This window comes from Pagrus pagrus (genome assembly GCF_965226575.1).
Source record: "Pagrus pagrus genome assembly, chromosome: 24".
In the NCBI taxonomy this organism is placed as follows: domain Eukaryota; kingdom Metazoa; phylum Chordata; class Actinopteri; order Spariformes; family Sparidae; genus Pagrus; species Pagrus pagrus.
The window spans coordinates 11,435,048-11,462,458 of NC_140206.1; the positions used below are offsets into that span (position 1 = coordinate 11,435,048).

Sequence of the window (27,411 nt, forward strand, 5' to 3'; positions counted from 1 at the left end):
TTGCGTGTGTTTGTGCTTGTTTTGTATCTATTTGTAGTTATTTTTCAACTCTTTGTAGTTGTTTTGTGCCTTTGTGTGCTCATTTTTGTGTTTATTTGTAGTTATTTTACATCTTCTTGTGGTTATGTTGCGTCTCTTCTTAGTTTTGTGTCTATTTGTAGTTTTTGCATCTCTTTGTGTTGCTTTAGTGTCTCTTTTCAGGTGTTTTTAATCTCTGTGTGCTCATTTTGCATCCTTTGTGGCCACGCCTCTCTTTCTACATGAATGGATTCCCATAAAGAAATGTCAACAGTCACTCCAAAGACCCCGGTGGTGGCCTGTGCCCGGTAGGCCTGCTGCTCAGTAATCCAACCAAGGTCGTACCACAGGTGTGATCCCCGGCAGACCCCATCCAATGGCCAGATGAAATGTCCTTGAGAAAAACGCTCAGGCTTTCTTTTCTGGCCTGCTGCTGTTTTTGACCTCCATCTGAAAGTCATACATGTTTAATATATTCAAAAATGAAATTACCCAATTATACTTAATGCATAATGATGAGAAAGAATGAAAAGAGATGAAATGGAGGACCGCTATAAGGACCATTTCAGGAAAAATAATTCATGCTTTCTGCTTGTTGACCCTCCTTTTATTTTACCACAATAACCTAAACCCCCAGCCAAATAATGGGTAATTGTTGATGAGGTGCTATCAAAGGGGCAGCAGAGAGGTCTAGGTGCTAAGAGGCAGTGCTCTCTCCTCTGCTTGTCTTTGATGAAGGGTTCTTCTGCTGAAAATGTAATTCCTCCTTCCTCCTGGATGTTTTCATTGTATTCGAGAGCTTCCCATAACGACGCCCAGCGCTGCAGCTCGGCAACCTCTTCCACTATGTTCCTATGGTAACAACCCAGAGTGTATGTGTGTGTGTGTGTGTGTGTGTCTGGGAGATGAGTGATTGTCTATGTTTGTGTGTGTTCATTATGGTGGTGTGGCTTTTTTTTTTTTTTTTTTTTTACATAATGAATCAATTATCAAGGCTGTGGAGCGAGCTCATTTGAATAATCGCAGACGAGGAAAAACGCTCTCCACACAACATGATTTTACTGAGCGTCCCCACACATCACATGGACGGATCAGTATTTCCCTTGGAGAAGGTGCAGCGCTCTGTGTGTGGAGGGGAGAGGGAGTATAATGGGACATCCAACTGACATCATTTGCCTGCCAATCTGCACCCTGCTTGCCAAACCTGGCCTCCATAATAGCTTCACTGAGCAGAGCTATGGCAGCTAGTGTCTCTATTTTTAAACAGTTCTCCATATGGGAGAAGGAGTCATACCGCCCCCTACTGTCCAATTTGGGTTGTTGATTGTGATCTCAGCAAAACTTTGATTTATGAATATCACAACTGAGTCATAAAGGATACCTGGATGCCAGCTGGTGCAGGTTAAACCAGTTTGGAAGTTAACCATGGTTCAATATACAACATGTAGTCTGATATGAAAACCTCAAGCAAGAATACACTGACAATAGATTTTAAAGTGTAGTAGGACACATCTTGTGTCTAAAAGTTGCAACTTTTGAAACACACATTTCTTTATATTCTGTATTTATTCAGTAAGGATCACATGAAAGTCAGACGCAAATTAGTATTCAAAGCGAGTTATTTTTGGTATGGCTATGAAACATTTCTGGAGGGGCTCTTTAAACCTCAAAACACCATCTTCACACATTGGTCCATTTTATAAACATAGAGATCTGACTGTTTGATAGTGTCACATGACTCTAACTCTAAAATATCAATTCACATCTTGGACACATTTATTTAAGCCTGGAAGTGAATGTAATTAAACACTATCACTGACCTCATAGAGAAACCATCCATCATCTTTTCAGTTGCAGGTCATTTGGGAAGCAGTGAAACGACGATTGTCAGTTTTCCTACATTCCCACGACTTGCAACCTGGAACACAGCAGCTTAACATCATCCCAGCACTTGAGCTTGAGTCACGGGAACATGGCTGCCATGTGCATATGGTCTCCGTTGTTTATCTACATTTTTACCACCTTCATATTAATTCAATATTATGTGTTTAACAAGGAATCTTTTTAAAGTATAATGTCTACTGGTAGACTTCATTTCATCCATTGGCACAAAACGGACTAGACTTCCGTTAACAAGTTACCACATTTAAAAAAAACAAAACAAGAAATCAGACCCAGGTTTATGTAATGACAGATAATGATTAAAGATTCTCTGGACTAGAGGGTGTGAAGCTGTGATTACACGAGACAGGTTGGCATCTGTCATTTTTTTTTGTTTTAATTAGAAGCCTATCTTTTGTAATTACGACGTGAGGAGGTTAATTAAGACTCATCTCTACTGCTGTGAGAACATCGTTTGGATTAAGACCTGCTGTTTGAAGGCCTAATTATTAATCCATGCATAAACAAAAGGGAGGCCTCGTCATAGAAAGATGGAAAGAGGAAGCAAAAATCACTGGAAGATGATTTCTTTATACATTTAAAAAAAGAACTTAACTGAGTCTTCTGAGGCAGATTTAACAGATACAGTATCTTCTATACTTCTAATAACATGTAATACAAGTGGCTGGAATGTAACTAAACACACATTTGTACCTGGATCTGGAAAAAAGCCCACCTGCACCACCCTGTGGCCACTCATAAAAGTACACTCATTAATTCTTGCTTCACCCGTTACCATCTCAGTGATTTGTCTTTGAGCTGAGCAATTGTGTCCTCCACTCTCCTATAGAACAGGAAACTGCAAATTGAAGGGCCGATCACTTTTATGCAAGAATCCTCAAACATGTAAAGGACATCATCATACATGACATTTGTAAATTCACAGATCTCCTTCAGTTTCTTCTTGTCAGTCAGCTCCTTCTTGTCATAGTCGACCTCGAATACTCTTAACGTGGACTGCTTTGAGGCCACCAAAGCACTGAGGTCTTCCAAGGCCTGCTGAATCCTTGAGTCGGTCTTGGAGGTTTGCTTCTCAGTCAACATTATCCGCAAGAGGTCAGTTCCTTCAACGCACTCAGCGGTCACCTCCAGACCCCTCAAACACCTGTCCAACCTATTCTTATCGAACTTTTCAATGTATCTGAATGTGTATGAGTCGACCCAGATGCACCTGTCCTCTGGATGCTGTGGACGGCCTGCAGACAGCACTTCTGTATCCTTAGATCCGCTCTTGGAGGACTTCAAGACATCTTTAAGTCTGGTCCGGGGAGGCTTAGCAGTGACGGCTGAGCTGCTCTGATCGGATTCCTTCAGATAGTCTGTGCTGCTGTAGCCGGAGCCCAAACGATTCTCTCCTCTGATCTTGGGTGTTGAAGCCCTGTCTGGTCGGGTGGGTTTTTGTGAAATACCGTCTTCTCTTGGCTGCTTCATTGATATATCCTCTGCAGGGAGCAGGTCCGGGCCTGATAAGGAAGATCTAATCCCTGCATTGATCTCCTCTCTGAACACTTGTCTGGGGTTGACCTTTGCTCTCTCGGTTCTGTATTCTGTCTGTATTCGGTGCCTGGACCGAGCTCTCTGCTCCTCTTCATCACTGCCTGGGTTACAAAAGCTTCCTACAGGCGAGGAAACTTTTCGCCTCGAGTAACCGTTTTGAGTTTTTGCATTTGAGAGCAGGACTTCAGTTGCCTCACCTGTGGTCTGCAGCGGTGTTGATAAGCTGTTCGAGCTCACTGGCTCCAGCTTAGCTTTAGAACCACCGCGGCTTACGGGGCTGACAAACTCGCGGCGAGATATTACCCTCGGATTAAGAGGAGCTTCTTTGAGTTTAGCAGCACTTTGGGCCGGGACTGTGGATTTAACCCGGCTGGCCCTGCGGATGAGGTCCCGTCTCAGGGCCTGGACGGCCGTGAAAGGTCCCTCAATTGTGGTTTTGCTCTCCTGGGGCAAAGGCTGGAAACGTAGTGACCTGTGAGCTGACCGCAGACTCTGTATCAGTGATGCTTGACCTCTTCCGAACACTGAGAGATTAACCACAGCGCTGCTGACATAGAAGAACACCTGCAGCACAAGAGCACATCCGAATCAGTATCTTATATCAACAGATACAAATGTAAAATTCTGGTGAAAGAGTTGAATTATTTAAACACCATGATGGCCATACTTACATCTCTAGTGAAGGGGAACACAGTGAGACAGTAATCCTCTGGAAACTCATCGTCGGCCATGATCTGCTGCTCCTTTTGCACCACCCTCTCTGCATCTGCCAAGAGTACCGTACTGTTCTGCTTTGGTCTCCACCCATGTCAACATTATAATGATGCTTGTTATTTCTTGTCAGGGAGAGTGCACAGACTCTACTCATTATTATCTGATGTCGGCTCGCCCGCGACAGTACACAACCATGATAGTATGATAAATTAAACCATTCATCAGCTCGGCATACATCCAGGCAGCACTTCATGTAAATAAACGTTTGATTTACGCCGAATAAGTGGGTCCGATGGGAACCGAAATTTGGCCCCATGGGAGCCAATTATTGTATAAAACAGGAGCTGTGTTTAACAAAGGTGTACAGTACAGCTGACTTAATGTGTTTTCGTTTCACTGATCAGGTTTGTGCCTCTCACATATTACCATTACAATCGAGCCACAGCTAATAAGCATCTTCTGTGAAATAAATGCTCGACTATATTCGGAAAACCCAGAAGCTTCTGACCATCTGGGTGGAAAAATGCTCCGTCTGTTGCGCGCTAAAACAATTTCAACATCTATTGCCAATTTGCGATTGTGTTTCCTGATCCAGGTGGAATATATGTACATCCTTGCGCCTTTTTTTTTTTTTTTGTAAACTCTGTACATACTTGATATAGTTGCCAATATTCTATATATATGTACCATATTATTTCATGTACTGAAACCATAAAGTTGTAATTTAATAATTATAAATGACCAGAATCATCTTTTTCTGCATTTTGTTCTGCAAAATAGTCCCACCTATATATCGGGCTCTTAAAGACATTAGTATTGTTTGTTTACTTTAAATTGAGCTCAGAGATATGTCATTTCCTGCCACCATATTTGACTAGATAAGGAAACGGGCTAAAAAACACAACTTGTTTTTGTGCTGAACACAACTGAATATTGTTTAAAATGATGGTTTCAAGTGTTTAATGTTATTGGAAACACCTTCAGAGCAGCAGCAAGTGTCCTGGTACTTATTTATGTAGTGCAAAGGTTAATATATGGCAGGCACAAACTGGGGCTGCTGGATAAGGTTAGTCAACCTAAAAATGCTCAGTTTTTAAATGGAGTTCGGCGAAGTTGACCTAAAAATGGTCAAATTTCAAACGGAGTTCGGCGAAGTTGACCTAAAAATGGTCAAATTTCAAATGGAGTCTGGCGTGTTGACAACAAACAGATACTAACTTGTTTGTTGTTAACTTATTCACTTTAACTTGTGTTCCTCATAGTAGGGACACTTTACCACACACACACACACACTTTACTATCATGATCTTATAATGTAGCCTGTGTTTTAGCTACAACCTGCTAATTTATTTACCTTTAGCTTCGTCAAAGATGACAAACGCGACCCCGTCCAGATTGGTGGGGTATCGGACCACCTCGACGTCGCCCCCGCGACTCCTCCTGCGGGTTTGGAAGTGAATGGTGAGCTTGTCGACCATCCTGCTGAGAGGTAAGGCGTCGGGCACACCGGACACAACCACCGTCCTGCCTTTATCCAGGTCGTCGTCCTCCATTACGGCTGCAGAGACGAAGCCTAGCTAAACATTTTTAGCTAAGAGCTAACGCGCGTTTTATCCCACCACGCTAACGGCGCCACAGCTGTAAACACAGTTACCTTAGCAGTTATGTTTCTGTTTCATTTTCACGCTTCCTGTGTAGTTGTTCGTGCTGTAGTTGCAGCGTCTGTCCACTAGGTGTCTCTGTTTCTCAACATTTCACTCACATGAGGGTTTATTCAAAATGGCTAATTTATGCAGCTGGAAATTAGGATACTAAGCAGAGCAAATATGTCTGCAATGCCCAAAAGACACAGATACAAATAACATGGCAACATTATTCAAAGAGTTGCTTCATCTGTTGCTTCTTTCTTCTCCTCCTCACACACTAGACTACACCCTCAGTTGGCTGACTGTGGATAATTGCTGGAAAAAGTTATGTCAACACGTGTGGTGCAAACATTTATTAGAGTCAAACAAAAAAAAAAGAAAGAAAGAAAGAGAAAATGCCACACCAGACACAGATCACCTCTCATGAGTCACACGAACAAATCCAAAAAAAAAAGAAAAGAAGCCAAGTAGATGGACAAACTCGATTGCATTTTTCTTGTGCATATAAACATTTTAATTAAATATAAAAGAAAGTGGCCTGGCCGAGTGCAACAAACAGGTACGAGGGGCGGGGTAAATAAAAGAAAATCCAGGCCGGGTCCTATACCAATCAAATCTCCATCTCCTTCATCACTTCAGTGCAAATCCAACATTCACTGTGTATAAAAGTGACTTTAAATAATTCAGGTAGTATATCTATTATTCAGTGTTGATTATTGTATGGGCTCACATTGTACAAGAGTAAAACAAGAGGAGGGACCTGTTCTTGTGTACCTAAATAATGCTCCATTTTATGAGTGAGTGGCTGGGATCAAGCTAGGACACACGTGACGGGAGGATCGATGAATGTCGAATTCAATAAAACACCTGCTTTTGATATGGATGCTCAGTTTGATTGCAATAACATGATACAGAGACCCAATTTAACATGTCGAATTCTCATAAACATTCTTGAACCAGAAGCGAGCAGGTTGTGTGTATACGTATGATGCTGTCACACGCCTACACCTGCTATTAAAAAACAGCTGGCGAATGAATCCCAAAGCTTTCCAAACGCTTTCTAACAGCAAACTAGATTTTTTTTTTTAGAATAGAGAGGGGGGAGGGGGGCCTCAGCAGCTGTGGACGTGTCTCACAAACAAAACCAAACTGGTAGGTGGTGCTCAGTTTCCACCCTGCACAGACCTGTTGGCCAGAGAAATGATAAAATTAACTAAAACTAAATAAAAGTGAACATTCATTCTTCAAACATTGGATACGGTTTTTTGATTTGGACAGAGTCTGGGACTAAAACCGAGACAGTCCCGACTGAGGCAGCAGAGGCAGGTGGTTGGATGTGCGTTCATGTGGCGCTCCTTAGGTGCGCCAAGATCTTAGCAGCTATGAGCCGGCTTTGTCCGAGTCACACAGCTCCCCTCTGTGTCTGGCACTAGTTCGGAGTTTAAAGGTGGCCCGGGGGCCGCTGTGGTGAAACGTGGTGCTCGGGGCAGAAAATCTGGAGGGTAGCATGGCGAAGATGGAGTACGATGAGGCCAGGTCTCTGCTGGGAGCGTCTCTGGTCGTGTTGCACAGCCGGGGCCGATGGTCCGACAGCCGCTGGATCAATTCGCCCCCTTTGCAGAGCTCTGCCAGGAGGTGGTGGGAGTCTGTACAGCTGATCCCCTCCGGAGGATCTGTCACTTCCAGGATCTGACTGCTCACTGCAGACACACACAGACAGCACTGTGAGCAGCCGAGCCAGTAAATAAAACAACTGTCATGGGTGAAGGGAAAAATCAGACCTGCACCATCGGGAGGCTTCAATAAACTGCTGCCGTCAGCTGTTAAGCTTTAGGTGGAACAAAGGACGGTCAAACCTGGCGCGGCGTGCTCGAGCACAGTTACGTCAAAATAGAACTCAAATTTTATGTTTTTTCACCGTTTCTTGATAGGTTACATTATCAAAAATGCATGATTGTCAGTCTAAAAATAAGGCTGCTTTTCTGACTTCCAGAAAGCGTGACATTTTACAGACAGCGAGGTAATGTTGAACTTTCCATTAATGCACCGAAACCCCTTCTAGTCGATTGTACTGGTGGGATTGTTGACAAGAACACCTGAATAATGCAGAAAATATCTCGGCGAGTGCAAAAAAATAAAAAATACGACGCCATATTCGAAATAATCAGCACATTTCTTTCGGCACAATACCGCCGGGGCTGCAGGTTCCACTGCCAGGTGTGGATTCTGCCCCGTCTGTAATTTATTCTGCTTACAGTCACTAAACACACGCTTTTCTCCACAGTTACGGAGCGCAGCAAGCATATTTTGACACAATAAAAAAAACCTGATGTTATTCCAGTTAATCTGCTAAATAGGCTACACAGCAGCCGACTTTATCAGGTGATGAATCTGAACACGAGCTTCCTTTTATGATCGACATCTTAAAGCCCGATGTTTCACTCACGACTGCATGTTTTGAGAAGCTAATTGCCTAAATTCCTACACAAAACTACTTCATGATGTGCCAGATTTACATTTTGTGCTTCTCCGTAGAACGAAGGTCAAATTGCGGTCATGACTGCGGTTAACTCGAGGTTCACTAAACTCAAGCCTCCCTCTGGACTTCCTATTACCTGCTTCACCTACACTGAGATCTGAAGACAGAGGTTTTCTGCTGGCCTTCCTCCCATGACCGCTACGCCAAACCCCCAGTGGACCCTGAGGAGACAGAGGATAACCGTCAGACTTTTTTGTGCAAGGCAGCGAGGGATGTTTGCTGACCTGAAATGTAATATAAGTCAGAAATCCCAATGATTCTCTGACAAGGATCTTGTGCACTGGTTTTAAGCGTAGAAGACTTAAAAATCTTTATTACAAGTCTAGTGTAAACAGGATTTTTTTTGTGTGTCTGACCTGGTGTTTGGCCACCATGTGGGCAGTGTGTATCAGCGGAGGTCTGATGGCGGGTTTGTACTGCAGAGGCTGACCCAGTAGAGAGTAGTGTGCCTCACCTAGAAGTGATTGCAAAACACAAAAAGATCAAAAAGTGAATTTTCACATCAGTAGAAGCAAATAAAATTAACATCCAGTGTGAGTTTATATGGAGATATATTTGTGGTTCAAGAATTTTTGCAAGCTGTGAATTACATTTTGTATATAAATAAATAAATAAATAAAAGTTTTATCTGAATGGCAACTTCACCTCTAATCCAATTATTAGTGGGGAATTCTGATACAAGGGAAGTTAAAGGAGTAATATGTAAGAATTGGCCGCCTGTCAAAACTGCTGCTAACTGTAGCTGCTCTTAGCTAGCTAGCTCATTTACAAACTAGCGGGTCGCACTGGGAGCTCAGGGTCCAGTGGACTGTTAGCAAAGGAGCTTTGGACCAGGACAAGCCGGGGCAAGCTGGCTAGCATGCTAACTTCAGTAAATACCTCTGCAACACAATATATAGATTTCATAATGTCAAAACTTAAATTTTTACTTACTGCCCCTTCAAGCAAGCATACCACAGCAGCTCTTGCAGTATGTAGTTTATACACTTTAGGTTAAATACTTTACTTATGAATTTTAATTAGTAAGTTTGTCTGGGCTTTTATTAGCTTGCAACCTAGCCATCTTTTGCAAGCTAACAAAAGCCTAAACTAACTTACTAATTGTATTTTATAAAGGTAATTCCTTTAATAAACATAAATTTTAACTGAATGTAAATTAAGACACGGCATCTACTGAACATAGCGTGCTAGATCTCAGTTCAAAAGCATGCTATGAGCATGAGCTTGTTAATGCTAATTGGTAAGTCAGCGAGCTATATAAATATTAAATTTAACTCAGGGCTTTACGTTTAATATTTTATGGCCACTTCGACGACCAAGTTAAAAAATTTAGGGGCACAGTTAGACACGCACTACACTTACCATTAACAAGTTATCCAACTAAGTTAGCTAAGCTATTTTAGCTACTGCTTCTCTGGCAGCTTTTAGCTAGTTACCTGCCATGAGGGCAAGGCTGCAAGCTTATTCCAGTACAAACTTACTTAAATAGATTATATTATTAAGGTTTATAAAATTATATATGTAATCAAAACTGTGCTAACTACTTGCGAGTCTGCTTACCATTCTCCCAGTGCTTCCCTTCATGCTAGTAGCAAATAATCTTAGCAGCAATCAAAACAGCCTCAATCAGAAATCACCTCCAATTTCCAGACTGACAAACAAAATATAAAATTACATTTTTGCAACAATCTTTTGATTGCGGCACAAATACAACTCCATAAGTCTTGACTAGGCTGCTGTGCAAGGTTCATTGCCCTTTAATATATTGCTCTGTGAGTGTGAGTGAACACCCTGGTGGCGTCTCTGACCTTGTCCACTGTGGCAGAAGGCTGTAGGGAGCTGCGGGTGGTGGTGGTGCGGGTGGTGGGCCATGACAGGGATGGACGAGATGCCTGATGGGAGGCCCTTGACGCTGGGCGGCTGGCCTGGCAAGGGAGTGAGTGCCGGAGACGAGGGCAAGCTGCTCTACACACAACACACCGGCGGTGCGGCGAGAGATTATGGGGAGGAACACAAACACTTTCATTCAAAAAAAGCAACTGTGGCTATTTCTCTCTTTCCCAAAAAGTCATTCTGTTGTTCATGTTGTTGCTTTAATGTACCATCCCAACCACATTAGTCCCACTAATGTACCATTACACCCTAATGCCGAGGACTATTTTCTCCTCATTTTCGAGCCAAGCCAGCGTTGACTTCATTTGCAGAGCCTATTTACGACGACATTTAACCTGCCTGGAGAGCAGTGGAGGCCGGGTTTGGCTCCAGGGGGGCAATTCTCGTGTCACTGTCAAACTCAGACAACCAAACTAAATTGGCTTTCAGATTGCTTTCTTGTGACGGTCTTAACTTTCTGACATGTACTGTATTGTCCTATGTGGCAAACATTACCTGAGCAAATTAAAAATGTAATTTAAAATCTTTTGGAAATCAAGTCAAAAGCTCTAGGCCACTCAGCTAATTAAATCTACTGGAAATCTTAAGACAACCTCAGTGAGGTTTTTAACAGGTTGTAACACAATCTTTTCACTTGACGGCACAAAAATTCAATTTTTATTCCAACCATTTTTTCTGAGAGGTGTTTTTGTTTTGAGTGATGGCCCGCGCCTAATCGATGCACACGGGCAGCGTTTGTACCTGGGTGTTGTCTGGAGGCGGGGGGAGCTCGGCAGGCCTGCGGCCGCGCTGGTGCTCGGCGCCCGGCTGTTTGTGGTTGGGCTGTTTCCGCTGGCAGGGGGAGGGGGCCCGGGGCTGCTGGCAGGGGGGTGCTGTCATTTGCAGCATCACCATGCTGCTGCTGGGGCCTGGGGGTAACAACCCTGCACACACAAACACACACACACACACACACACACACACACAAAGTTTAGAGAAAGAGCAAACAAAAGCTAGAATTGAAAAAGTGTTGACAAGAGGCGAATCAGGTCAGGAAGACACACATTTAATATTCTTATTTTTTATCCAATTCATCACATAAACTCATCATTTATGCACCACAGTGAACCGACAGACTAAATGTGTTTTCGCCCCAAAAGCTCTTTTTCAGCACTTTTGTTCAGCTACACACCTCATCAGTGAAACACCGTTAGCTGCTGAGCAATTAGGTTTTAAGTGCCTTGATTATGAGGGCACAACCGCAGTAGCAATAACAGACTCCATTCCCTTTCCCTGCTAAATCCTCTGCGATGATCCGCGAGATCCAATTATCTTATTAGTTTGTGACGCATGAACGTGACTGATGTGACTTAAGGAAGAAAAAAAAAAACAACGCACCATCAGAGGTGCACGGGGAAATGAACTAAGAAAACTATCTACAATATATTGCCGTGTAATTAATTTCTGTTTACATAAAGCTCACATTAGGTGGAAATCATATGGCAAACTTTGCACAGCCGACGCCGCTGTTGATTTATGAATTATTAGCCGACAACAACAGCAAGGACGACGGATATTTGGACTTAATCTGCAGATTATTTCTGGCCCCCAACCTGGCCAATTAAAAATGTTTACTGGTGACGCTGTAGGTAAGGCCGTCGCGAGACCTTCATCTGACCTCATTACTGACGGGCTGGAAATGATGGCTCCCTCCGTTGCTCTCCCATAATAATCAGACATGAATAATAAAGGTCATTAGTAAGGAGACTGCCCCACCTGGGCCTCTGGACAGAGAGTCTGTGAGCCCTCGAAAGGCCAATACAGCACAGGCCATACGTGAAAAGATCGGTAATTATGCTGATTTTTATTCCTTGAGTTTCATCTATCCATCTCCAAACCTACCTGATGTTTATATCCATTACAACTAGACTGATATCTGCCTATTTGGATAACTGCAGATATATCTGTACCGCTGTACATGTCAAGAAACATCAGAATAGAAACTGTAAACTCGGTTTGAGGTCATTTAAAACAGAGTTTGTCCACCAGAGAGCCACTCAGGGCATCAGCCTGAAATGAATATTTCTTCCGACATGATGTCTCTATAACTGTTGACTGAGTAGTTCTTTTTTTTTGCCTTTGGTGGATGTGTAGATTTTGAAACGCGTCACAGTATTTCTCCAAGTCTAATGTTGCTCGCATCTTAGTATAAATTACACCATGTAATCTGCTTAGTTACTTGTAAAACCATGAACAAACGGCCAATGAAAACCCTGATATAAAGACAAAAATACCCACAAAGCTCAGGCACGGGTTTGGAGAGGTGACCATGACAACTGAACAGAGCAGAGCAGGAGTCATGTTGACTGAAGATTTGGAGAAACAGAAACCCCCCTGACTGAATGCCTGCTACTGTTGATGCACTATTCTGAGTAGTATTTCAGTACTGTAGCTGTACTCTTCCCACCACTGGTTAATTCCTCTATAGAAGACTTGATGTTCACTGTGGTGAGGTGGAAAAAAATATGTGCATATATATGTGAATCTGCATTAATCCAACATTATTCATCCCCTATTTTCCCTTACAAATAAATTAATGAAATAAATCAGACTCATATATCATTTCTGGATTGTTGCAAATACATCCATACATTAATGTGTACATGTACACATACATTAATGTGTACATGTACACATACATCGATACATTTCATAAACGGTTTCTTGTCTTGAAGTGAACATTAAGCAGCTTCATATGTGATTATATACATCAATACATAACTCGCACCGCAGACGCCGCAACCATTTTTTAACTGTACCAAACAGCACTTTGACAGAGTCGTTGTCAACATAATGTTTGCAGCGGCCGACCCACTAGCTGTTTAATCTCGGCGCAGCAGCTCCGGTGGAAGGGCTGGATGTGCAAATCACTTTCACTTATCCAAACTCCGGGGAGCCGTCATCACTACGCCTCACTCTTTTTCATTTTGAAAATCCGGAGTGTAAATCTAATCACGCGTCTGACGCACATACAATGGCAGCATAAACCCGGGGAAGATTATTTCATTAAGAAGCCAGAGTCGTAGCGATGAAGGAATACATTCTGCAGTTATTGACACTGAGAGATGAGGGAAAATAAAGCATGTCGGGGGCGCCTGGCGCTGATGGGGAATCTCCAGGGCGGTTAATGTCAGGGAGTGAAAAGTGAGTATTCGCACTCTCCCGCTGCAGATCACCGAGTGTTTAAATGTAGTTTGGCAAAGGGGGAGGACGTACCTGCATACTGCTGGCCTGGGTGCTGCTGGGAGACGCAGTGGGACGAGGTCTGAGGAAACTGGAGCTGCTCCATCATCTGGGCGGGCAGGAAACTCACTGTAGAACTGTGAATGGACACAGAGTAAAGAAAGTGTTTTATAACAGGGTTTCTCTTAATAACCTTTTCATGGCCAAAGGAGAAAAGAAGTTAGAAAGTGCAAATATTATTGACATTTATATCCCAAGGGCTGCGACTAATGATTACTTTCATTGTTGAGTCGTCTTTAGATTTTTTTCTCGCTTAATTGATAACTTGTTTGTTTGATCAAATGTCAGAAAATGGCCAAAAATGTCGATCAGTGTTTCCCAAAGGTCAAGACGATCTGGAATCAGAGACTGTTGGCACAAAAAAAGACTCAACCCTGATAAAATAAATAATCGTTATGTCATTTATTAACCTTTAAACATGACTTGGACCTGGATCAACAGCAGAAAATGGATGGATGAATGAATGAAGGTTTTAAATGTTGCCAAACTTGTCACTGGAAGTGCTACTGGCACTCCACAGCCTGAAGAAAAAGACGTCCAATATGATGCTCACACCTAAGTAGGTCTTAAAAATCTAAACCCGCACAGACGGAAAATCTCCGGGAGCTCTGAGATCTTAACGCTGCAGTCGGGGGTATTAAATCTGAAATTTCTCTTTAAGTCCATCTGCGGAGTAGCTGCGCTCTGCTCTGTAAGCAACCTGCCTGCAGGGACTCGGCGTACAGCTGGTGAAAAAGCAGGCTGCAGGTGGACAGTCGGGCCCTCGTGGGAGAACACTGAGCCGCTCCAACACTGCCGCATAAATCATTTCCACACCGACTGCCCTACTAACGCAGCCTCATTTTACAGCTGGGACAATGAGAGAGTGACCTCTCCTCGCATGTGTATGTCTTTGCATTGTTCTCCTGCAGGTGACGGCTGCGTGCATGGCTATGTTCCCGCCTGGTGTTTGTTATGTACACCGGTGTGCACAGCAGTCCCAGTAGTGCGACTCTCACCAGTATCCAGATTGATTGGGTCCATGGAGGTAGAAACTAATTACATGTTTTGCTTTCTGTGAACTAGTTCTATCAATCAGCTTATAATGAGAGAGAGCGCCACACTACTAGAGGAACGGAGGAAAAAGACTCTTTGAGAGGTGCGTCAGAGTCGACATTCATCAGCTACACGAACACCCGGTGCACTAAAAGCATCGTGGTAATAACCTCATTTTTCCCCCCCGCGGTGAACAAAGATGACCTTGGCTCGGAGCGGCTTCGGGGATTCACTCATCGGGCCTGTTCGGTCTATAAATAAGAGGCACCTTCAGGAGCGAGGAGCAGCATCAACTACCTGCAAATCGGTTTCTGGGACAAGGTACATCTACAGGCGAGCTGATAATTTCATCCAAACCTGATTAAAGCAGCTTCAGCTATTAGAATCTGTCATTAGAAAAGGATGAACATAAATCAGAGGAAGCTGATTATCAGTGTGTACATGACTTTAGTTCATTTTACAGATAAAAGCTGCACCAGAAAACACAATTAACTCTTTTTAACATTTTATACGACTGCTTCAGGCCTTTAGGATGATTATTAAAGGGATCGATGTCGGCTGAGTTATTAAAGAAATCGTGTTAATGCCAAAACTATTTGCTAATTACTCCCATATATCAAAGTATTGATGTGCATGGAAACAGATGCTGCTTGGATAACACAAATACACTTCTGCGGTGCATTTTGGGGACATTCATAGTGTATTATAGTGCAGCCATTATGCTTTATAACACTCATACACACACACAATGCTTTCTGATGCACTTAATCATAAAACATTATAGATGTGACATACTGAATTATAAGCTGAAGTGACGTATGGATGCTCATGACCAGTTATAAACTAGAGGTTGACTTAAAGGGCTTATAACTGCCTATACAGATAGACTCATGTTATCTATATAGATATAGTGCATCAGAAAGCTGTTTATTAAGTGTAGATATAAAGCAATATGACTGAATAATAATACATCATGAATTCCCCCATAAACAAACTCCATAGAAAGTGTTACCCATTGATCTTTTGTGCTTTCCAAGACAGCAGTTCCAATGCACATCAATACTTTGATATATGGGAGTAATTAGCAAATATGTTTGGCATTAACACGATTTCTTTAATAACCCAGCTGACATCGATCCCTTTAATAATCATCCTAAAGGCCTAAAGCAGTCGTATAAAATGTTAAAAAGAGTTAATTGTGTTTTCTGGTGCAGCTTTTATCTGTAAAATGAACTAAAGTCATGTACACACTGATAATCAGCTTCCTCTGATTTATGTTCATCCTTTTCTAATGACAGATTCTAATAGCTGAAGCTGCTTTAATCAGGTTTGGATGAAATTATCAGCTCGCCTGTAGATGTACTTTGTCCCAGAAACCAATAATTTATTAAACTGCATGGACGTTTATGGCGCTCCACGATTCCTTACTACAGTTACATGTTGGGTGTAATAGGTAGTCATAACCACTCGTCATAAAGCATTATGAATGCATTATAATACACCATGAACGCACTATAAATGTGGTCGTGACAGAAAGCGTTACCAAATCGGAATCTAAAATTGAAATCTAAAAACCATGCGGGGAGCAGAGACGGTACCTCATGGTGGTGTGCTGGTTCGGGGGGAGCAGGCTGTAGCAGGGCTGCACGCCAGCGACAGCCACTGCCCCCTGCCCCGGCTGACAGGACACAAACACAGGCTGCTGGTACGTCTGCTGTGGCACAGAAACCTGCTGCGAAGAAACAAAAAAACAAAAGATTGGAAAAACATGGAAAATCAAGCACATAAAGGCATGGTAATACTGAAAAAAGTGATTTTCTGCTTTGAGAGAGCGCCCCTGGGTCATAGTTTTGTATTCTCTTTAATCTTAAGGACAATTAACTGAAATAAAAAAATTAAATAATAATAATCAATGCCAACACCAAGTGCACGCTCTTATTTTTGAAGTTCTCCTCTCTTCCTGTGCCTTGACAAGAATGGAGAACAACTAGTAAGAGATCTCAAGACCAGCGGATCTCATTCACAACTAAATGAACTGAATGCTCTTTTTCATTTCTAGTCTGCTAATATGAATCTGACACTGTCTCGTCATTACAATACCTGATAAGACTGCATTGGAGGGTACTGGACCATCATGCCTTGCATCTGGTTGCCCATATTGCTTTGCTGGTTGCCAGCGAGAGCGAGGTTGGGTGTTGGCTGCACGCCCACTACGGTCTGGTAGCTGGACGCTGGGTTTGGCATCACGGCTTGGTGCACTGGGGCGAAATGAGAAAGGCACAAGGCTGTGACCAAATGAAAAGAGACGCCCGATAGGAACCGGAAAAAAAAGAGATTAATATTCATGATATCTGCGCAACATGGCCAGAAGACGGGACTGACAAAGGCTCGGTTATCAAGATTTAAGAAGGAAAATTGTTCAAGATTTTATAGATTTTAAAAAGGGGCAACGTGCAGATTGAAGGCTGTTACAGCTCAGCAGGTCTGAGGCATTTGAAATACATGAGAAAGTCAATACATTTGATTTTTCCTGTGGTTGCCTGAACCTGCAACTGGAGTGGCTGAGTAAGTGCACAAAAAAAACAAAACTTTCCCTTCTACTAAGGCTGCAACTAACGCATTATGACATCTTCAAACTGTGTTTGTCCAACCAATAGTCAAAAAAAACAAAGAAGCTTCATTTACTATCGTAAATCATAAAGAAAAGTAGTAAATTCCTAAATTTACGAAGCACATTTTTTACACATATGCCTAAAAAATGACTGAAACTATTAGTGGTTTCACAAAATAGTTGGCAAAAATTTTCCAGTCGTCTAACTGATGCAACTTTAACTTCAACAAATAACAGACAACTGGCTCCAACTTTTTAAGGACTTGTTAAAAAGCCATTTAGAGCACTCTAACACAAAGTCACACGGATCCGTCCATTTTCCGAACGGCCTAAAATGGCGGCACTTTATTCCTAGCCGGAAGGGGGGGTGGGTGCGGGGGGCAGAGAATCAAGACACTTAAATGTCAAGGTGACAAAAAGAGACATTTGAAAATACTGTCCCTCGTGACACACGCATGTGGGTAACGCGAGCGACAAAGGAGAGGACGTCCTTTTGTGAAGGTGTCTTTACAGTCTGCCGCCCTGGGAGAAAAGTACAGCTAGACAATGAGAGTGCTCCGCGAGGAACAGAGAGGGGCAGGACTATTTTTATCCGCCCTCGCCTCCCCACCTTCACTTACAAACCAAGCATGAAATGACTGTAATATCAAAAGCACACGATTTTGTACCAGTCCAGCAGGCAGCATATTTCTTTACTTAGGAAATTCCTTCAGACTTTCCCTGTATCATGCAAGTGTCACTGAGCGTCTTCTGTTTTTTGTTTCCTTGCATGCACACTCCATCCTGCATTGATTGTTGCCGTGGCGAGATCGCTGTACGTCCCGCAGGTGAGGAGTGAGGGGCTGAAAAAGAGACCGGTTCACTGTGAGATTCATAGAGGCCTCTCAGACAGCGTCCCGGCCCCGCATCCCGCCTCTCAGGCTCAGCGCTCTTCCTCTTCGGTATTAAATTGTACTTCTAAACAACCTTGAGACAGCGTTCAAATTAAAATTAATCCTGCCTTGAACAGCCCAAACTGAAAAAATTCAATACAAACAGTTGCCGACCCATAATAGTTACTGCAGGGTTTGTTTCCAGTATCCAATGTTTAAGCCTGGCCGTATGCAGGCTATTTGTTTTATGCATTTTTATTTGACTTGTGGCAATGTGGCAAAATCAGTGTCATATAGCTTATAGCACAATTAGGGTTTCAACTAATTGTTTTGTCGATACATGTCAGAAAATAGAGAGAAACAGCCATTATAATGTCCCTGAGCGCTGGGTGGCATCACCAATTTCTTTCTAGCTTCAAACATCGTTCTGGGGACCTTATTTTCCTTATTTTGTTCAGTTATGGAAATCAAATATTTCTGAGTTTGTATTATTACCTCATTAATATAGTAAATATTAAAATTCTTAGTTTGAATTTCTTCTCCAAAACAACATAGTGCCCCTTTAAGTTTGTAGAACAAGCATGTCATCACCCTACTCTAGCATCATCCAACAGCAGCAAGGGAGGAAGACAAATCCTTCAATCCCTTCACATATAATGGAGGCTGCTTTCCCAGAATGACCATGACTGAAGCTGAAGTCCCTGTGGTGGCGGCGACTGACTGATGCAAGTGAGTGGAAACATTCGCAGGTTCCTCTGCGGACACCGACTGAGCCATCGGAGAATTTCCTCTGATAACGTATTTATTATTTGTGCAACGCATGCTGCACCGTCTTCACCTTTAGTTGGTCTCATATATATATCTTTAATTAAAGCAAGAACAGAGGGGAAACAAGTCATTTTTTCTGTTTCCCTGAGAAATAATTGCTGTCCTTTGCCTTTGTAGGTCAGCTTCATTTGTCTGCTGTCTATTCCCCGGGTCCCCAGCAGGGAAGCCGCATTTGCAGCCTACAGATGACAGAATAGTGCCGCAGCCACTTACACAGACGTATGTGCACCAGTGTGTACGCGTGTGTCACAATCGTGCCGACGTTACATCCAGTTAAGCAAGAGTGTGCGTGTGAGAAAGACCGAGCGGGAGCTAACAATCTCAACTCCTGTGGTGAAGAAAAAACAGAAACAGAATAATCAAGTGGATGACTCCCGGGGAGACATCTGAACTCGCGGAAACAAACAAACCGAGAGGAAAGGAAAGGGAGAAATATTTGTCCTTCAGTCGAGCCGTCGGGCCACGGCTGGCATAGCTCCCTTGTGAGAACAACAACAACAAAAAGTAAAAAGCCGAGAGCTAAAAGTGGGAAGTTAACAAAGCATATTGATATAGTAGAGTCTTGATTCGGCAGCAAGGACGAGCGCTGCTCGACAACATGTGTTAAAAATCAGTCGCTTCACATCCGAGGCTGCAGACCTTATTTATTTTTAAAACCTTTGATTTGTCTTTAGATCACAACTTTGAACTTGACTTAATGACGATTTAAGTGTAAAATAGACTTTTTAAAAAAAAAAGGGGTCTTGTGAGTGTGTGTCCATCTCTCCAGGTTGTTTAGTCGCGTTAAGAGTCAATTTTTCCACTCATTTTGAACATTTTAAGAAAACCTTTTCAACTGCTGAAAAAAAGCCATCATGAGACAAATTATTCAGGTGTCAAAAGAGACAAAATTCTTCGGTAAAATGTCCTCATTCATACCTTGTTGCTGGGGCAGGTTTTGGCTCTGAGGGCAGTTATAGGACAGCGGGTTGACGGGCGGTCGGTAGTGGTGGTGCTGCTGCTGCTGCTGCTGCTGATGATGATGCTGCTGCTGCTGGCTGGAGCAGTGGGGGTGGTGGGCTGTCGAGCAGTAACACGTGGACATCTGTAAAAGACGCATTAACACCAATTCAAGGACTGTGTGACACATCAGCACTCCCATTTGAATGCACTTCACAGCGACAGGAGAAATGAAGGATTAGTCATAAAGCTGCTTTTCCACTGCAGGAGTGACTCATGACTGAGACCTACAGACAAAATCACCACATTCTCGCACAGTTACGGACAGTCAGCGTGATTTTTAGATCGTAGGCGTCCCCACCTGCTGGACAGGCTGCTGGATGTAGGTGTGTTGCTGGAGGAGCTGCTGGTTCAGCGTGGACCCGGCGAAAGCAGCAGGACCCGGGGTGGAGCTGGGGTACGCGTGGTTGGGGGCCGGGGTCTGGAGCGCGACGGGCTGGCCCTGCAGCACCCCTGGGTGTCCTCCCGATGGCCCTGCCACCATGTAGCTAGCAACCTGCTGCTGCTGTGGAGGATGAGCTCCCTGCAGTACCATAGAGGAGGGGTGGTGGTGGTGGTATACAGTGGGAAAATGGCGGGCGTCCGGAGCTGAAGCCCCGCCGTCGTTGGGCTGTTGCTGCGCCAGAGTCATGTGACTGAACTGGGCGTTGAGGGCGTCAGGCTGGAGAGATAAATGAGAGTCAGATATTCTGACAAATTTAAATGAAAGGAGACACATTAATATCCAGCACAAGGGCACCGACAATCTTTCTTATTAAATCTGCCCAGATTTTGGATCAATACGCTTCAACCACCAGGGACAGTCAGCTGATTTCTAAGCTAAGTGCTGAATCAAAGACATTTACTCAAAGTATTTTTTTCCTTGAAGGTTGAAACAAATGCGCGAGTTTAAATCTGACCCAGGTCTGCCGAGACAAGCTCGAGTGTAAAGTGAACTATTTATCTGCATCGCCACCGCGCGCCAGTTCAGGTCAGTTCTGACATGCTGTTGGAAAAGTAGTGTTTTTAGTCATGGATTATTCAGCGCTAACATCTGGTGATGAATTAAATATTAATGGAACTTTCCACAGGCATAATTAGTCACAGAGGCATGTCTTTCACTAAAACCAGGTCAAAAATGAGGTTAAGTGAATGCATGATCTATATATGTGGGGAATGGCTCCTGCTGGATTTAGATACACCTTTCCACCCCCCAAAAAATTATCTAGAACTGAATAGTTAATCGGGAGAATAATGCAGTCGGTTTTCATGTTTGCAGAGGTGAGATAATGCTGTGCTTATTTTACACATCATTAACAAAATGGATACCAAACTCCACTTGCTAAATTGACAATTTAAAATCTTTTTTTTTTCTGGTAGCAAAGAATGTGATATGTCGCAAAAAAATTTAGCTGCATTTTAAATACATCACAGAAGATCATTTATTCAGGGGCTTATTTAAAAGGCACATGTATGAAGACCTGGCTCTAAATAAGAGCTCAGAGCATTTATTCAGCCAGACACAAGCTGAGCAGGATTTTGGGTCCATTTATTAATTGTCTAAAGACAAACTCTTAACGAGCCAGGTCTGACAGGAGATGGAACGGGGGGAGGGAAGGAATAATACAATGGAAAGAAAGAAGTTCTGTACCACAGTGTACTGTTGGTTATGACAGACGGGCAGGAACTGAGAAGGAGGAAGAGGAGGAGGAGGAAGAGGATACGAGACCATTGGGTTGTGGACAGGCTCAGAGGACAGCTGGAGAGGAGGACAGATCGGCTGAGGAGGGAAGGGAAGAAGAAATGGACAAGAGGGACAGGAGATGAGACTGGACGAAGGATGCGAAAAGTAAAGTGGCGGGAGCCTCGATTGACCGTGAGCTTGTTTTTCAAGCCAATTTGTTTTAAAATGAGAAACTAGTAAAAGGCTACATACATGACATGCTAATATACTAAGGCTAATGCTACACAAGTTAGCACTCTCATGCCGCTACGGTCAATTAAGCTCCTGCCATCCCACTATCAGCTCCTATTTCAACATTATAAGTTAGTGCGGTTAGAGAAAGTTAGAAAAATCATTAGTCTTTACATGACTTGTAAAATGAAAAGTCAAGACTCCTGCTGAAATATGTAATCCCGCCCACTGACCTGTGAGTGGAGGTGATTGGTTTGGTGGTGCTGCGTTGGGTTAGGGATTGGCTGCTGCAGGGTTTTCCCCTGCTGTGGGTTCCTGCCTGCAGCCGAGGCGACGGCGGCTGGGTTATAAACTACGGCGCTGCCATCGGGGTGGATGAAAGGCTTGCCTGTCAAATTAAATTCACAAGAGACCAGAAAGCAAAAGTGATGTGAGCTGCACACGCTATAATAATTCAACATCATAGAAGAGGAATCACTTGAATTATGCTCCTCGTGACAGGAAAGGACACACCCAAACATGGCCCGTGAGAGGAGAGCAAACAGGAATTAACAACCTTGGCAGCATTTGAAGTTCAGCTTGCAGCCCAAAAGTGTACAACTGTGTGTTTGGCCCATGATGAATATTTACAGATTTCTCCCATCTGTTCAATGCATTTTGAGCAGCACGCTTTTGGTCTGACTACTAATTTGACAGACAAACCGAGTGCAGCCCCGTGCCGACCTGTAATTCTGTCCGCAAGTTTTGAATATTCATTAGGAAACCAGAAAATTACAAGACAGGAAAAAAGGGAAAAATCACTTTGATTTATTGCGGTACATTGGGTCGCCAAACTCTGGCTTTTCATCTTCAGATGGAGGTACCAAATCACCCACCTGTGTGTGGGTTGACAAAAACGCTGCCGGGTGGTATCCCTGAGGCTTCCAGCGGCAACACGTAATAGTTGGTCGCTTCTGTAGCAGATGGTGGCTGTGAAGGGACGCTCTTGATCATCTCAGGGGGTCCCGAGCCTCTGGTGTCAGCAGCCGGGTGGATCAAGGGGGCGCTGGGGATGTTGGACCAGGATGAGGCTGAAACGGGGAGGGGCAGCTGGGGACGGGATAGTGAGCTGGACGAGGAGCCGACGCTGCTGCACGATTCTGAACCTGAGGAAGAGGCAGAACAGAGAGATTCATCAGCTGCATCCTACATCTCCGACGACGACTTTAAAACTTGTTGCTTGTTAGTTTCTTCATGAGGGTGGAAAGAGCCGATTGTGATAATGAAGCAGTCGTGCCTCTCGCTAATAACGCAACCTCTCTTGTGGCTGCATAGCATTCTGGTCTCCTGAGGGAACCGTTGATGGAGAAATTGGTATCTGTGCACCGTCTGTGATGGATGTCTCCCTGTGTAATTACTGACTGTTGTGCAAAATTGGTGAGTGCGCAAAGAAGCACTTGGATTTTGGGAGGAGGGACTGACATCGCAATCTGGTGTTGTGGGGTTTTAGAAAGCCAAGTTCAATAATATTGTTGCTGTCAGAGCACAATGGATCACAAAGGAGCACAGAAAACGTTCTTTAAATCTCCTTTCTGAATGCAGTCTTTTGCAGCATTCAGATCCTTTACTTAGAAGTATCGAGTGGCAACTACTGAGTACTATCAGTATCGATTAACCTGCTGATTATTTTCTTGATTAATCAATGATGATTAATCAAGGACGATGATGTCCTCTAATGTCTTATTTTGCCCACAACACAAAAACATTCAGTTTACTGTCGTGGAGGATTAAAGGTGCACTGTAGAGAAAGCTCTTCATTGACTGATTTTTACGCCTAAACACCGACACTTCCCTGGGAGTCCTGCTAGCTGCACGGCTAACCGAGCGAACAAGCTAACAATAGCTACAATCACGGATGTACAAACAGATGATGTAAAGCCAGAAGCAGTTAGCAGTTACTCTGTTAATACGCTGCCCCCATTTTTTGGGAATATGAATTCAACAGATGGCCAGTTCTTACATATTGCACCTTTACAAAGCTGGAATCAAAGAATTTAGACTTTTTTTCTTAAATAATTACTGAAACCGAATAATCGATTATCAAAATAGCTGGCAATTAATTTAACAGCTGCCTTATCTTCCTTCAGTCAAAGTACAGAAACATTTATCAGATAACATGTACTGTATAGTACTCCTTATGGAGCAAAATGAATTACGTTTAACAGTTAATTAAGTGTTAATTGATTGCTATTGCTAATGAACTTCAATGCTGTAGGAGGTCATGGTAAAGCTAATTTCAGCTAGTATGTGTATTTCTGTTGCGTAGCTGAATGTAGAACAATGGATCCAGTTTAATCAGCTGGAACTGTAAACTAACAACTAAAGGTGTCAGATGTAATACGGAGAAGTGGAGCTTAACAATAGCAGAAAATACTGAATTATACTCATAACTTTACCTCAAAATAAAGAAAATTGGATGACAAATGAGGTTCATCAACGCAGAAATGATATCGCACAGGCTGAAACAATTCTGCCTCTATTGTTTCTAAGCTCCTATTTTCAGGTAGCAATGGCGTGCAGCCTGTCGGGGGGGGGGGGTTATTTGAGGCCTTTAAGAGGAGAAGGGCAAAGGTAGGAGAACACGGCAGCGCGGGCGAGATGTCTCCTCGACTTATACTCCCAAAACACAAAGTGAGGGCAGCCAGTCGCCTCGTAAACAACTTAAAGAACTGCTCAGGCAAGAAACCCGCTGCTGCTGCTGCTACTTCTCAGCGGAAGAAAAGCGGGAGATTGACAAAAAGTAGAAAAAAAGTGGCAGGGAACAAAATGGAGAGCAGAGGCCAAGCAAGGATTTCCACCCTGCGTTCACTGAGATAAAGAAGACAAAACCTCACTCATCTCAGGCAGTCAAGTTACAAATGGATCATATTGTGGAGTAAGCGCCTGCAGTCGGGTGCAGCCTTAACTTCATCTCGGCGACACGCGCGGCACTTCAACTTATACATTATGCAGTAGGTTTTACACTACGCTGCTGCTGCTACAACACTTTTTAAGAGCCTCCTCCATCACCACGTTGCTGTGTGGCCATTAGTTTTGACAGCTGTCCGACTACATGGCGGCGCACAGACTTTACTGACCGCGGCAGGGAGACAAACACTTGTCGACATGCCTTTAGTTCCGAGCTCAACATGCAAGATGTCTATTTTTATTCCCCCGTCTATCTACTTGGCTAATTTTTCCTCTTCATGCTGTGAGGCTTTCCTCTCTCTTGTCTGAATAACTAAATGGGTGATTTACAAGCTCAAATCCCTCCATCTACATTCAGAATTCACCTGTACCGTGTAATCAGCCTCATTTTAGAAAGAGAACATGAAAATTGACAGCTACACTTTTAAAGTTCAGGTACTTCATCCTCACTAGCTTTCTTGCCTGTTTTGGAGAGCCTCCCGGTGCTCTTGCTGCTGGCCGTGCTGTCCCCCCGGACGAGGCCGGGGGAGATGCCGCTGAAGCTGCTGGCCTTGGTGATGGCGGGCCGCGGGGCGAGCCGGTTGGAGCTGTCCGAGCTGTCGGTGCTGCTCCATGGCCGCGGTTCGCCGTGCCGCGGCAGCGTTTCCGTCTCGGAGCTGCTCTGCCGGCTGGCTCCTGAGCGACCTGCCCGTAACCTGAAAGACAGAATATTTGATTTAGTATCCTATGCTTTTTTTAAGTTACAGATTTACATCCTCATGGCACAATATCAGCAGGTCATCGATACATTTTCTGTGAGGTGATGTTAATTAATCGACTAATTTTTTCAGCTCTAAACTTTCGTTAACCACTCTATTGCAACAGATTTACACAGTGAAAGGTAATGAAAAAACACAAAACTGTTGTTTTTTTAAAATGTACTCTGATATTTGAAAGCATTTATTTACTCAATTTATGACATTTCAATCACGTTGTACTACTACTGCTACTTTATTTCAGGCACGTTGTCTTCCTCTATGGACTAAATCAGCATTCATTCTTTTGTGGCTCCAGCCATAGCATCTTCAGTGCTCGATCATTAAAAAGATGACATTTTAAATGGACAGCTACATCGCCTAATTGCCAAGCTTCGGTCCGAACAGGCCATCCCACATGAGGAAACCTGGGCCGAAAAATCCTATTTAACAGAAGCTTTCCTGAGCGGCGAAAAACAAATCCTCAGATCAGCACTCCTGCTCCTGAGCGAGCCGATTAAGGCTTTTTTTCTCTGCCTGCGGTTCAGCCGCTGAAAGAGCTGAATGATGTGTGACGGGGGTTGGGGAGGAGGGAGGAGGGAGGATGTGGGTGGGTGGGTGGACCTACCTGAACATTTGCCGCCTCTGTTGGGTGCTCATGCATGTGTCTTCATCCTGAGCACTGAAGGGAGGAGGAGAGGTATTACCGAACAGGCGCCGACAAAATGAGATATCCACCATTTTAAAAACATGACAGAGCGAGCTCTAATTGCTGCTCTGACAGGAAAACTGTAAAAGTGATTGAACATAATTTTAAGTAGAAGCTATCTGAAGAGCTTTGGTTCCACTTTAAAAGGATGAGATCGGTTATACTTTGGCCAATTAACTGACAATTCATCATCCGTTATTAGATACAGCTTTTTGGAACAATATTATTACGCGATGAGAGGTGAACTTACCTTCTATCAAGTATGAAGTGATCTCCCTGTGGGTGGGAAGGAAAATTACAGGAAATTACAAAAGGTGCAGATAATTCACGGCACAGTTTGTTCTTATTTTTACCTCCAGCACTTTTCTCTTCGCATTGTGAGCTACATTTCATGGCTCGACGCATTCAAAAATCCAATAAATGCATCAATAAATATCATTAATAATTAGACAGGTGGCTGGACAACTGCTCTCGGGTCTAGCTGTAAATCTAACTTCATGAATTTGGCTCCAAATCAGAGCGTCCCACGTCTAAAAATTCATAAATCCAGCAGTGGTAATTGGTAGCAAGACATCTACTGAATTTGCACATGAATAGAAACGACACAAAGATTTGTGCAACATGGCCCCCACCCCCCACCCCGCCTACACAAACAGCTCTCACATCATGTGCAAATATCCTTTCTCTGGCTCGCTGGTACTCCTCCTCCCTCTCCTCCATCGATTTGCTCCTCTTGTCAGCTTTCAAACGCATTCGAATCTGGCAAGGACACACACACACATGCAGACACATATACGCGCGCACACACACACGCACACACAAGCGTCTTTAGCAGCAATGTCAGGGACGCCAGATTGTCCCATTCTTACCAACATGTCAGGAATGAAAGTGACAGCTTGGTTGGGGGAAAGAAAAAAAAAAAAAAAAAACACCTACCGTGCTGTCTTCGCGATCAAAGCTGGAGTTGTCTCGTTTGAGAATGTAGCGTTTCTGAAAATCGTCCGCCCTGTCATCCTTGATGTGCTCGGAGAATTTCTGATCAGGTCTGTCGGTGGAGGGGGAATTCACAGGAGTTTTAGTGGCAGCTTAATTTCGGGAAGACGCTGACAGCAAACATATGTTAACCAACAAGCAGGGCAGGAATCAACTTATCTGTTGATTGATTGCAACAGCTAATGGTCGCAGGAAATCCGACAACAATTAACAAGCAAGGTGGCAAGTTACCACTTTACATTAAGGTCCTTGTATTAAGT

At 43.5% G+C, this 27,411-nt stretch overlaps 3 protein-coding genes across 10 annotated transcripts in view; 1 reads left to right on the forward strand and 2 right to left on the reverse strand.

The window, feature by feature from the left end:
• Positions 1-2,470: 2,470 nt before the first annotated feature.
• LOC311253297 (uncharacterized protein) lies at positions 2,471-5,872 on the reverse strand. Its single transcript, XM_084347162.1, has 3 exons — positions 5,525-5,872; positions 4,128-4,222; positions 2,471-4,020 (listed from the first exon to the last, which is right to left on the reverse strand). The coding sequence occupies exons 1-3, from the start codon at positions 5,721-5,723 to the stop codon at positions 2,692-2,694; spliced, it is 1,623 nt and encodes a 540-aa protein (XP_084203288.1). The 5' UTR covers positions 5,724-5,872; the 3' UTR covers positions 2,471-2,691.
• Positions 5,583-27,411, forward strand: part of zranb3 (zinc finger, RAN-binding domain containing 3) — a 125,725-nt gene continuing 103,896 nt past the window's right edge. The window contains exon 1 of the mRNA XM_084347157.1: positions 5,583-5,659. The gene's annotated coding sequence lies outside the window, so the exon portion shown is untranslated. The remainder of the gene's footprint in view (positions 5,660-27,411) is intronic.
• The window catches only part of LOC311253294 (R3H domain-containing protein 1-like), a 45,526-nt gene continuing 24,269 nt past the window's right edge, over positions 6,155-27,411 (reverse strand). For 3 of the 8 annotated variants that reach the window (XM_084347147.1, XM_084347150.1, XM_084347146.1), the window contains 18 exons: positions 27,095-27,203; positions 26,822-26,917; positions 26,409-26,434; positions 26,078-26,131; positions 25,178-25,410; positions 22,645-22,914; positions 22,003-22,157; positions 21,506-21,634; positions 20,177-20,536; positions 19,795-19,960; positions 16,666-16,823; positions 16,164-16,297; positions 13,504-13,607; positions 10,990-11,171; positions 10,164-10,320; positions 8,712-8,809; positions 8,432-8,516; positions 6,155-7,516 (listed from right to left, as the gene is read on the reverse strand). In XM_084347147.1, coding sequence (XP_084203273.1) covers positions 7,197-7,516; positions 8,432-8,516; positions 8,712-8,809; positions 10,164-10,320; positions 10,990-11,171; positions 13,504-13,607; positions 16,164-16,297; positions 16,666-16,823; positions 19,795-19,960; positions 20,177-20,536; positions 21,506-21,634; positions 22,003-22,157; positions 22,645-22,914; positions 25,178-25,410; positions 26,078-26,131; positions 26,409-26,434; positions 26,822-26,917; positions 27,095-27,203 — 2,836 coding nt within the window. In that variant the 3' untranslated portion in view covers positions 6,155-7,196. Of the gene's footprint in view, positions 7,517-8,431; positions 8,517-8,711; positions 8,810-10,163; positions 10,321-10,989; positions 11,172-13,503; positions 13,608-16,163; positions 16,298-16,665; positions 16,824-19,794; positions 19,961-20,176; positions 20,537-21,505; positions 21,635-22,002; positions 22,158-22,644; positions 22,915-25,177; positions 25,411-26,077; positions 26,132-26,408; positions 26,435-26,821; positions 26,918-27,094; positions 27,204-27,411 lie in introns of those variants that run through there. The other 5 variants (XM_084347148.1, XM_084347152.1, XM_084347149.1 and 2 more) reach the window with 5 other exon arrangements.